The 12733-nt window shown below is 38.2% G+C and overlaps 1 protein-coding gene across 4 annotated transcripts; it reads left to right on the top strand.

Annotated features, from left to right (window-relative positions):
* The first annotated feature begins 268 nt into the window (after nucleotides 1–268).
* LOC130560291 (desmoglein-2.1-like) lies at nucleotides 269–11749 on the top strand. Of its 4 annotated transcripts, none has more exons than XM_057343979.1 (15): nucleotides 269–501; nucleotides 2316–2444; nucleotides 2802–2963; nucleotides 3088–3229; nucleotides 3385–3548; nucleotides 3889–4020; nucleotides 4109–4294; nucleotides 4439–4760; nucleotides 6436–6604; nucleotides 6716–6858; nucleotides 7658–7879; nucleotides 8004–8240; nucleotides 9233–9360; nucleotides 9446–9751; nucleotides 9849–11749. In XM_057343979.1, the coding sequence occupies exons 1-15, from the start codon at nucleotides 448–450 to the stop codon at nucleotides 10815–10817; spliced, it is 3465 nt and encodes a 1154-aa protein (XP_057199962.1). In that variant the 5' UTR covers nucleotides 269–447; the 3' UTR covers nucleotides 10818–11749. The 4 variants fall into 4 exon arrangements, with proteins under 4 accessions (XP_057199962.1, XP_057199966.1, XP_057199965.1 ...); XM_057343983.1 differs by having other exon boundaries at nucleotides 270–501; nucleotides 4439–4661; XM_057343982.1 differs by having other exon boundaries at nucleotides 270–501; nucleotides 4439–4688.
* The last annotated feature ends 984 nt before the right edge of the window (nucleotides 11750–12733 follow it).

Raw genomic sequence — 12733 nt, 5'->3', positions numbered from 1 at the left:
AAAGTATGTGTAAACGTGTGCAATGTGCATATTATAAGTATTGCTGTTTATAGACAGAATTGGTCTGCTTACTAGTCAAAATGTATCAATAAATCCATCGCCACCCATTATGATACATATTGTAATTATGCAAAGTACTTCTCTCTCTCTCTCTCTCTCTCTCTCTCTCTCTCTCTCTCTCTCTCACACACACACACGCACACGCACACGCACACGCACACCCATCGGGATTTAGATCCTCCTTTAACCCGCAAGGTAAAGGCGTGGGAGAAATGATGATGAAGGAGTTACTCTAAAGCTTTCCTCATCGATCTCATTCTCACTATCGTTCATCATAAAGCATCGCAAACACATCTTGGCTCTTCTGGATACTATAAAGATTTAATAAGCAGGCGGCGATAGCAGCGGATCTCAGGTGAACAGGAAATAACACGAACCCCCCTGGCCATGGCCCGGCGTATGTCGTCCGCTTTCACTTTTCTGTTTTGCTTCTCATTATCGGTAAGTATTTCACGTTTTATCTATTTTAGTATCATTTTTCTTTATGGAAATCATTTCTAATGTTATCATTAAACTTTTTTGATTTCGGGTTTTGTCTGGTGCGTCTTTTTTTAACATCACTTTTCGAGACGTAATATTTGTTATGGGTCTATTGAAACGGCTCATTTGGCATTTCGCCTGTTTTTTTCTACGCTTGTCTTGTAAAGTAGCCTATGTCGTTTATTTATTTGTTAGTTCGCAAGTTTAATGTGAATGCGAGTTCAATTGAAATGTCGGAGGGAGTCGCCTCAACTGTCCAGCAGCCCTTTTTAAATATTTACCGTGTTTACCACATGGCAGGCTAACTTTAGTGATGTTATACAATGTATTAATTACTAAAGCTTATAGGTGCAGTGTGTAGAACTGTTGTAACATCCCATCGGCCAGTGCGTTCATTAAAAAATCCCTTTTTGTGGCTCACGACATTTTAGTGGAAACTTATCATGGTAACGTTTTGTAAGGGGCATTTCAGAACACAGACTCAGAAAAACAGCCGTCAAGCTGGATCTGCGGGTAGACTGTGTGTGTATAGTCTATTCTTAACAGAAGTGTTAAAATCCCCACCCCCTGGCACCGCAAGCTCATGTTTGTTAATTCACTCGACAACTGTAATTAAAAAACAAACTTTCTATCATCATTTAGTCTACTCACTTATGTTGCGGTTCAATATGTGGCAAGGAAATTAATGTTTGATAAGATTTTGTTTCATTCATTTGAAATCTTCTGACTGACTGTATAATGACAGCCTCGGTCTCCACTCACTGTCATTACGCAGTCTCAACATTGCTGATAATTTCTGCTTTTGTGTTGTATTGAACAAAAGTCATATAGCCTACTGGAATGCATGTAGGATGTTGTACATTGAAGTTTGCATTTAAATAAAGATGTAAAATAATGACATATCGATATGTAAATCTCAGTAAACAATATAATACTTTACTGGAGAAAGATGGTGTTCCGGGTAGAGATGTTGCCTTACAGCATTTCTTCTGCCTTGTGTATTCTTGTTGTGAAGGGCTTCATATTTGCATTATGTCGAAGTTTCACTTTTGTACTTTATTTGTGTCAGTTTCATTGTTTTGTTTTTGTTTTTTATATTCCGGTCTGCATACTATTTTACATTGCTCTGTAGCCTATAGAATGGTGTAGCTAAATATTAGGTTAGAATCTTCATTTTGTGCTAAGTATCTCTAAACCCAAAAATGTTTGCGGGTTTTTTAGTACCTTGGCTTGTATTTGACAGAAATTCAAAGGTTGAATTGGCATTGCTTATAAACTATTTATGTGTGATGTTTCCGTGTGTCACTTTAAAAGTCTACAGCAGCAGGTCTGACATTATATGAAAATGCTTAGAATCTTACTTAAATGTAGAAATTAGTTTTACAAAAATTACAGAAATGTTGTTTAAAATAAAATAAAATAATACCCATGTTTTCCTCACTTTCCCTTGAGTCTTGTGGTTTTGTGTGCCAACAGTCACCATGCGGAGAGTGAGAAAAATGCTTAATGAAAATCTAAAAAATGCAGAAAGGTTTGTGTAAGGGCAAGGTTTAGGGTTGGGTTAGAGATAGAAAATACCATTAACTCGCTGTAAAAACAAAACGTCATTGAGTGAGTTAAACACTGAACTACACAGGTTTCAAGCTGCCTGAAAATGTTCAACAAATATAAGAAAATAAAGAAAAGTCCTGTTGTGTATGAGCAAACTAAGAAAGCTGCCTTAATAAGTCTCTTGTCACAACCTGTTGATCAGTTCAATTTCTGTTTCTCCACAGCATGTGTTTCAAACTAAGGCCAATTCTCAACACAACGTGGCCCTCCACAGGCAAAAGAGAGAATGGATCGTCCCTCCCCAAATCCTAGAAGAGAATGTAGATTACACCAAGAAAGATTTTATTGCAAAAGTAAGAAAGCCTGTAATGAACATTTACATTTTCTAGTTTACTTTAGATTTTTTAACTGTGACCTTATATCTTAAAATGATGTCTGAAAGAGAATTGCAAGTTTAGCTTCACTTGTCATTGCTACTTAACATTTATACGTCATAAAGCATTTATGAAGGCCACAATCTTTTAATATCTGCCGAAAAATATGATGTACATTTAAGAAGTAATGTAGCTCACAAGTCACAATTAAAAGAATAAACGCATAGCAATGGTGTGAGGTCAACATTAAAAACAATCCAGGGCCACAGCTAAAATTGACAGGGCCAGAACAAAATGATTAAAACATGTTAACATGCTTTTTTCTGATCAATATAGATTCGCTCAGATAAGGAAGAATATCAAGGAAGGAATGTGAGATACTCGCTGAGGGGTATCGGAGCAGACCGGGAGCCTTTCAACTTATTTGTGGTGAATCCTGAAACCGGATATGTGAGAATAACAGGAATCCTTGACAGAGAGCATATCGCCCAATATAATGTAAGTGACATGGCCATGACGATAAAATAATAATGAAGCGCTGTAGCTTTAACAAATGGGCTTATTCACAATAGAAATCATCACATTTAACAATTTACAATGAATCCCTCCCTCGCCTCTGCAGCTGTCCGGTGTGGCTACTTTCACAGATAACACGATTGCAGAGAATGACATTGGACTGAGGATAAAAGTGAAGGACCAGAATGATAATTCTCCTGTGTTTGGCTCAATGGAATTTGGGTCTATAGATGAGCTCAGCGACGTAGGTAAGTGACCTGACAGCATCTCCAGAGGAGAGCAACAGTTCTTAAAGCTACCGCGGTCGTTGCATTTTAAGCTCAATGAGACTTGAGGTTTGTACTTCAATGTTGTACAAGCAATGTAACGGTTATTAAATGTCTATAATTGTCCAATTCGACAGGTACTTCAGTGATGAAGATTAATTGCCAGGATGCTGATGAGCCTGGAAACCCAAACTCTCAAATCAAGTATGAGATTATTGGTCAGCAACCCGACGGGCCACAAATGTTTACAATTGGCAGTGATGGGGTAGTTCGTGTTAGCAATCCGAACCTGGATAGAGAGGTGAGAGGTCACGATCAGTGCATCTGTCGATAAGCTGAGCGAATGCATTTTTGATACACGATGAATAATGTGGCATAGATATACACCCTTTTGAAAAAATATATATTGGGAATATACTGGAAACAGTAAGAAAGTGTTTATTTCTATACATTGTAACCATGTGCTTATATTTTTCAATATATGAAAAGCAACAATTTCTTATGTATTATTCAATATATAGTGTAATATATTAACAATGTGTTATTCTATGTTTTTTCAAATATATATATTACACGATTTGATATATTGACAGTTAATATACATTAAAATAAAAATTTTGACCCACTGTGTCTCTCCACAGACCATTGATCAGTATGTGCTGTTGGTCAAGGCCTCTGACCTGAACGGAGCTCCAGGTGGCCGTTCATCCACAGGAACAATGACCATCAAGATCAGCGATGTCAACGATAATGTGCCTGTTTTGGAGGGCCCGGTAAGTTCATCTACGCTATTTAGGTGTCTGTGGCATGTTGTTGTTGTTGCAAAGTTATTTTGATGAAATGATTTTCCTCCCTCTGTAGTCTGAAGGCAGCATAGAGGAGAACACATATGGGGTGGAGGTGATGAGATTTAAAGCAAAAGACCTGGATCTTGAGGGGACGGACAACTGGGTGGCAATGTGCGACATTGTATCAGGCAATGAGGCGGGATACTTCAGCATTAAAATGGACCCAAAGACCAATGAGGCCATACTGATGCTTGACAAGGTTTGCAATGTTTTTCCCAAGTCATTTTTGTCATGATCTCTAATGTTCTTTCATTATTCAGACTTTTGCTTAAGTCTCCAGTTTCTCAGATTTTTCTACCTCTCTTTGACCGAAGAATATATTGTTTGTCTGCTTTTCTTGCAGCCTGTTGATTATGAGGATGTCAAAAACATTAACCTTGGCATCGGTGCAGCCAACAAGGCTGAATTCCACCACTCTATTACTGGTGTACAAAGTGGATTGAATGTAAACGTTGGGGGCGGAGGAGGCGGCGGAGGCGGCGGAGGCGGCGGAGGGGGCGGAGGAGGTGGAGGAGGCGGCGGAGGGGGCGGAGGTGGAGCCGGAGGAGGTGGAGCCGGTTCTGAAGGTGGCGCTACATTTTTGTCGTCATCTGGTACGAACTCTGGAGCAGGTGCTGTTTCAGTTGATGGCGTTTCATTTTTGTCGTCGTCTGGTACGAACTCTGGTATGAAGACTGAAGAAAATTATACGTCAGACAGACTCAGCTAATTTTACTAATTGTACTAACTTTAACAAACTCTAAACTCTCAAATTATATTTATCCTTCAGTGTAAACCTTTATAATTTAAAATTAATCAAAAATTTACCTTTACACAAAGCAAAACGACCTTTTCATTTTGGAATAACCCAACACATAGATCCATCCTAGTATAGTTATGAATAAATTACATTTGTTACAGGCAGCTCAGGTGGGTCAATGCAATGTGTTAGGTTAGGTTAAATGAATTTACTGTAGTATGATTTACTTCATTTCATTTGTTAAAGAAAATGTTTCTTGTTGGATAACATTGAGCTTCATTTTTTTGAACAATGTTCAATGTTATCATATAAAACAACAAACATAGCACTTATCAATATAATGCCTTCTAAGCAACGTTTCAGATAATTATATTGAGTTGACTTCTCCTAAGCAAATGCTGTACTCCTGTACACCATTTGTTTAATAAATGCTTTTATGCAATAAAAAGCAGGGGCGCTGTAAGGTGGTGAAGTTAGAAGGATTCTAAGGGCCCCACGCGTTTACGGACCGACGTAAACAGACCTCCCTACTGGAACGTGATTACGAACAAGGATCCTCGTCCAGAACGTGACTACGATGGGATGGAAGGGCCCAGAGTACAAATTAGAGAGGGGGCTCAGAAACCGCAGTGGCGCCCCTGATAAAAAGCATTTATTTTGACATTTACCAGTCCCATGCAAAGCATACTGGGAAATGGAAATCACCAGTTACTAAAACTCAACACAAATCATTCACGCAGTCCTAACTCGAATGAATTAAAGGGATACTTTACCCAATAAAAAAATCTGTCATTATTTACTCACCTTCAAGATGTTCCAAACCTGTATATATTTATTCTCATGAACACAGAGAAAGATATTTTGAAAAATACTTGTAACCAAACAGTTCTTGGACCCCATTGACTATCATAGTAGGAAAAATGACTTTATATTTTATTTTGTTCTGTTGAACACAAAAGAAGATATTTTGAAAAATGTAGAACAGCAAATAGTTCTGGAGCACTTTTGACTACCATTGTAATTTTTCCTACTATGGTAGTCAATGGGGTCCAAGAACTGTTTGGTTACAAGCATTCATCCAGATATCTTTCTCTGTGCATCTGTACAGGTTTGGAACAACTAGAGAGTGAGTAATTCATGACAGAGTTTTCATTTTTTGGGTGAACCATCCCTTTAAGTTGATTGAACATGTTTTAATCTCATCACTATTTTCATGTCACATATAATTATTACACTTTTTCAACTTGCAAATTAGATTTTTAAAATGAATTTTTTTTTCTTTGTACTTACAGGTGCAAATAGCTCATATGTTAAGTGTAGTGTCATTTAACTGTAAAAATATTTTGTAGTCTTACATTTTTAATTGTAATCAAATTGTCTGTTCAAGTTATTTCAACTTATTATTTCTATAATTGTGTCTCGTGATGACTAGCTCTATTTCACATTAGTGACCAAATCTGATGATATGTGGTCATGTGACATGAAAAACCTCTATGGCCAATCAAAAACGCTACTGTTTCTTAAAAAAAATTCAAAGTGTAAAGTGATATTATCCAAATAATTTGTTAACAAAAGTTAAACATTATAACAATGTTTTTCAGCGTACAATGTAAACATAAAAGTGAAAAACCAACCAGAGGGACCCAAGTTCATTCCCGGAACAAAGGCCATTCCTATCTCAGAGGATGGCAGTGCATTTGACAGGACTAAAATCATTGCAAGATACCCTGCCACTGATTCAGACACGGGAAAAGAAGCTACGAATGTAAGGTAAGTACACAGGGAATCATCTTGGTCAAAAGATGTTCAAAGCGCAATTGTTTTCACTCTTTATTCTTTCAAATAAAGATAGCTTGAACTAACCATGTCGTCTTTTTATAGGTATGCTAAAGGATATGACCCAGATAACTGGCTGACAATCGATGAGAATACAGGTGCTATTAGAATGAATAAGGCTCCTGATCGGGAGTCCAAGCATCTAGTTAATGGAACTTATCATGCTTACATTTACAGCATTACTCAAGGTAAGTTTTTGTATTTTTCAATCCTTTTTCGGTTCTGTGTGTTAGCATTTTAAAAACTGAACAAAAGAGTACTTACTGTCAAAATGTGTAATCACAAAATGAATCGAGTTTTGATGCTAAATGAGTTTTGATGCTAAAAACTAATTTGACATTCACAACAAATGTTTATTCAATTACTAAAAACACTATTCGTACATAAAACCAATTTTAATATAGTAACAGAGTATAAAATAGTGAAAACAGGTCATTGCAGGTACACAACCTGTCCTGCAGGTGGCGACACCACATATATCAATAGACCAATTTTTTGTTTGCAAACAGTGTGACGCGATTCTGTGGGCGGAGCCGAACTGGTGGCAGAAAGCATCTAAATTATCGTTCTTAACTAACGTTGCATAATTTATTTTGCATTTGTTTGTGATAAACAGTATAGAAAACCTTACCTGAAATAAAATAAACACAGAGAAACGAGTATTCCGGATGATTTCTTCAGTCCAGCCTGTTCGTTTAATGGCATGTTTAGCTTAAAATGTCATATTCAACGACGGTATTCCATAGGAAATAACACCATAATTTTTTCCATTCCTATTCTGACATTCAATAACACAAAAACACATTTTTGAAGGAATTGTCTCCTACGTTTCATTCATTGCTACTTTGTTTCCGCTGACTTTTCTGCCACTAGTATGCGCGCGCAACTGGCAGTGACGTAACCGTGACGACGACTCCAAATTGGTCTATAGTCACTAAAACACTGAATTTGTACAAATTTTTTAAAATGTCATCTCTTCTCTCATAGACATGCCTTCTAAGACGGCAACAGGCACCATTGCCATCCAAGTCGAGGATTTTAATGATCATTGCCCCACTTTGACAAGCAAAGTCCAGACGATTTGCACTGAAAAGCAAGCAGTCCTGGTTACTGCAGTGGACGAGGATGCAGAACCCAATGGAGCTCCTTTTACTTTCAATGTCGTCCCAGAAACATCTAAGGGAAAGTGGGTGGTTGAGCATTTGAATGGTATGTGTCCAAATTGTTTGCTGGTCCACACCATGACTTTAGAAATTAAAATGAGAAAAAATGATAGATCTGTTGAACATGTCACCATTGACACTGCTGGTAAACTTGTTTGTGTTCTCATCAGACACCACTGCTATCTTGAGGGCCCACGAGAAGCTGTGGCCAGGAGAGTATGAGGTGACGGTGGAGGTCAAGGACCAGCAAGGACTCGGATGTCCAGCACCAGAGAAGCTGAAGGTGGACGTGTGCACCTGTACAGATCAGGGCACTTGTTCCAGATCAGGCACCGGAGCAGCTAAGGGCTCCAGGTTAGGACCTGCTGGAATCGGGTTGCTCTTTCTTGGTCTCCTCGCTTTGTTGCGTAAGTTACCAAAGTCATTCCGTTTTCACCAGCATGTTAAGAAGGGTCATGCTTCAGTTAGTACAATGTTTATAATATGTTTTTTTTTCTTAAAAATAAATAGGCCAATTTTGCTGCTGCACTGTACAGTTAACTCTTTCCACAACAAAACTTTTTCAACCATCGTTTTTTTTGGGGGGGGGCGGCAGATTGGCAGTGCCAGAATTTTTGATCATTTTCACAAAACACTTGATGGTCACAGAATAATTTTTCTGTATGAACATACACCCTATTAAATATGACATATACTGTATAGAAGTATAACAAGCTTTGTGTACATTTTGTACAAAAGCAGAGCTTTCAGTTTGGTTTACAGTTTTATTGTAGTTTAATATTTAGTGTTTTATGTTAATGAGATACATTTTTAGTCATTTTAAATGTGCTTTCGCCATTTTAGTATTTATTTGTTTATTTTTTAAATTGCCATATGAGCTATGTTGATTTTGATTTCAGTTTTAGTTTAGTTTTATTTGCTTCAGTTAACAGTTTTAGTGCAGTAACAAACGTATTTTAGTTAATTGCTAAGGCGACATTTCAAAAAAATTGTTTTTCGAATAATATGTATAACAGATTGCGACAGAGCAAATGCCATTTTTGGCGTTTAAAAGCTACAGTCTGGATATACTGAAGACATGCAGTGAATGCATTAATTTGCGCTGCTCTTGGTAGATTGCGTCGGTCATAATGGGAATGAGATATTGCGCCTGTGTTTTTTAATGTGAGCTTGTAAGTAATTCACCCACAGAAATTTCCACTCCCATCCGCGGTTTTTGAAAATGCACTCTCGCGCTAATTTGCCCTGTTTAGTAAATCTGGCCTTTATTCTGCTATTTTATTGGATTTCAATTAACAGAAATGTTTTATTAGTTTAATATAATTATAATTATTATATTATTAATTATAACATATTATAATTGTTGGGTGCTGAAATATTTGGTATTTCTCTTCTACAGTAATACCCCTCCTGCTGCTGCTCTGTCAGTGTGGATCTGGTGTCATTGCAGGACCGTTTGCAGAAATGCCCTATGACACTAAAGAGCATCTCATCTCTTACCATACAGAGGGCCAGGGAGAGGACAGAGTAAGAGCTGATTTCTATCCCAATATCAGAATTTCCATTAAACTGGAAATCATTATGATTAAATAAACCCTCTCTCCTCTGATAGGATGTTCCTGTACTGATTGACGATGAGCGTGATTTTGGCTACTCAAAAAAAAGCGTGGGTGGTGTATATGCCCCCCCTGGCATGGGGGCGAGGACGGGGATAGGGATGGGAATTGGTGGAATGGGCGGGACGGGCGGAGGCTACATGGAGTCAACTTCTACAATAGGTGGGCGTGCTTACAATGGACTGGAAATGCACAGCATTAACTCGATAAAAAACAGTAGCGCCTGGGCGGGGAGAGAAATGGCCGGAGATTTCGATGGGATGGCTGCGCCTGAAATGTTCTTAAATGAGTACTATTCACAGGTTTGTGTGTTTACCTATATACGTACACAGCAAACCAATGTATTTGTTTGTATATTCACAGTTTCTCAAACTACAGATGTTTTACTCTTTCTTACAGAAAAGCCGAGGGATAGATGATGGATTTGCTAAGAGCAACATGATGATATACCAGAATGAAGGGATGGGCTCACCTGCTGGCTCCGTAGGCTGCTGTAGTATACTCGAGGATGACAACGATTTAGCGTTTCTCAATGACCTCGGGCCAAAGTTTAACACTCTCGCTGAGATATGTGGAGGTAAAAAGTCCACAGTTGAGCACCATGTACCTCTTCCTTCCCCTCCTAAACCGGTGGAACGCGAGAACATTTCCATCAACAGAGCTGTGTCTTCATCAAACACAGTAAACGTGTCTTCCAACGCTGCCTCCACCACTCGTGTGGAGAACATGCTAGTGGCGGAGAATCGGCCTACTGTGATCGCCAGCATGCAGCCCGCTCCGACACTCCTTGTGCAACAGCAGCCCATGTACTACATGGTTGAGCCTCAGCCGAGCACCCTGCTGATGACCGAAAGACCGGCTGTACAGAATATGTATGTGCTGAACAGCGCCCCCATGGGAGAAGAAGTGGTCTTCCAGGGCAGCAACGTAACGGCGGGTCACGGCGAGAGAATGGTGTTCCTGGAGAGGGGCGGGTCTACCCAGGCTCTCAACACTGGGATGATACGTACAGGAACTCTGTCCGGATCGCAGGTTCTGCTGGTGGACGGGGGTGCCCAGAGCGGTCACATCCTTCAAGGGACCCTACCGAAGGGGGCTACGAGATCTCAGAACGTGATGATTGTGGAAGGAGGACAAGGGGGCGTGGTTCAGGGGTCCTTCAAAACAGGCATCTCCGCTCAGGGAGTATCTCAAGGTGTAGTTTACGGAGGATCGGGGGTCGTCCAGGGGTCCCATCAAAAGGCGGCTTTTACTGCAGGGTCAATTAATGGCAACATGGGATTGAGCGGGTCGACTCTTCGAAATCCAACATCGCACAAGGTTGTAATCCAAGAGAATAAGGTTGTGACATCAAAAACTATCAAGTAACAACGCAACACTGACACGTATACTATTATAGCAGTGTTCCAGAGTTTAGATATAATTTGAATGAAAAAGTTTGTCAGAAAATGTTTTTATGAGTATTTGAGCTCATGCCTGCCATTCTTAACATCATCTTCTCATCAAAACTTAAATTGTTGAAAATATGCAAATGAATGCTTGTTTTTAATGCCCTTAAGTTTTCCTTTCTGTTTGTGTAGTACATACTATACTATACATACATCAACATTGAAATTTCTATTTTTTGCATATAGATGGGATGTGATTCCGTATGTATGTGTGTGTTTTCTCACTTCTGTGTGTTCTGTTAAGGTTATTTGCAGAAATAATATATGAATGCGACAGTTCCGGCAGTCCTGAGGCCATTTGTGGGAAGTTTATGCAAATCAGCCTGAGCCCAAAGCTATTTTAATACCTTATTAAGGACATTAACATAAGTAGAAATCAGTAAAGCAGCACTGGAACAGCAGATCAGTTGGTACTTAGTATCCAGAAAAGTAAAGTTACTGTAAATTAAGATTTATGAATCACATTTGCTATCAAATCAAGTACAATATGGTTCGGGAATTTGCCATAAGATCAGTGTACTTCATTGACTAGCACTGGTAACGTTTTTTATGTGTTATATGAATTTATTAGTTTTCTTGGTCAACACTTGGTGCTGTTTTTAAACACATGATGTAGAAAGTAGGTGTAGATGCTTGGGGTGTTCTTTTGCACTACGCTAGCCTTTAATTCAATACAGAGACCAAACATCCATTCCAAGCAATAATGCTAATATGTATTAAATGAGTGTTTTCTAAAAGAATAATAATCTCGTTTTTAGTAAATTATTATTTTTTTCATACTGCTTGTAATTAATAGCACAATAGCTGCATTGCATTCTGTTTCTTCTAGGAAGTAAATGGCAAAATAATAGAGTTGTGGTGCTGGTCTATTTTTTGTGGTTTTGTTTTGGATTGGCATTGGGGTTCAACTTTTCCATCATGCAGAAGAGTATGAGATGTCTTTAGTTTTTTTTTTAAGAAGCATTATATATATGTAACACCCTCCTTTGATTTCTTGTACACACCATTATAAAAAATCTACTAAAAGGAGTTAAATACATCGTAAGCATAAGGAGGAGATTCTTTTTTGAATGTTTGTTTTATAAATGTTTCATATATTTTGCTGATTGTGGAAAAGGACAATAAAGACTGTTTAAAAAAATATTTGTAAATGTTGCATAACTGTTTATTTGTCTGCAAGTGTCAACCAAACCTGGAATCTGAGAGTCATCAATTCCTGAAACAATTAATAAATGTTTTCGGAAGTTCTTAATTTTGTTCAAACACAAAAACAAATTCCTCTAATATAATAACACTTGAACAGTTTTAGGTTACATTTTTTTGTGTATTCAAGGTACAGGTGATTAGTTTATAATTTTCCTGATAATCAAACCCACTGTGCATGTAACCAAGAAAAATATACACATATTTTCAAATCAAATCCCTTTATTGTCACTCAACCATATACACAAGTGCAACAGTAGGTGAAAAACTTGGGTGCAGTTCCGACCAACATGGCAGTATGACAGATAACAACTAACAAAGAATTACAATACTTTACAGTAGACATTTCTCGTTCACATTTACACAGTAAACATTTCTGTACAAGTGTCAGACCATAATATAACGAATGACACATAATTTACATGTAACTATACAGCAGCAAATGTACACAATGTGCGTAGTGTACACATAATAATGACACATAATTTACATATAACTACACAGCAGCAAATGTACACACAATGTGCATAGTGTACAGTGATTGGTGCGTATTGTTCTGTGTTAGAGTTCTTATTGGTTGTGCATGCTAGTGGGGGGTAAAGTACAGTGCTAATGAGTAGATTGTGGGTGTCA

The sequence above is a fragment of the Triplophysa rosa genome, linkage group LG10 (assembly GCF_024868665.1).
Source record: "Triplophysa rosa linkage group LG10, Trosa_1v2, whole genome shotgun sequence".
NCBI lineage: Eukaryota > Metazoa > Chordata > Actinopteri > Cypriniformes > Nemacheilidae > Triplophysa > Triplophysa rosa.
This window is presented reverse-complemented; position numbering and strand designations above follow the sequence as displayed.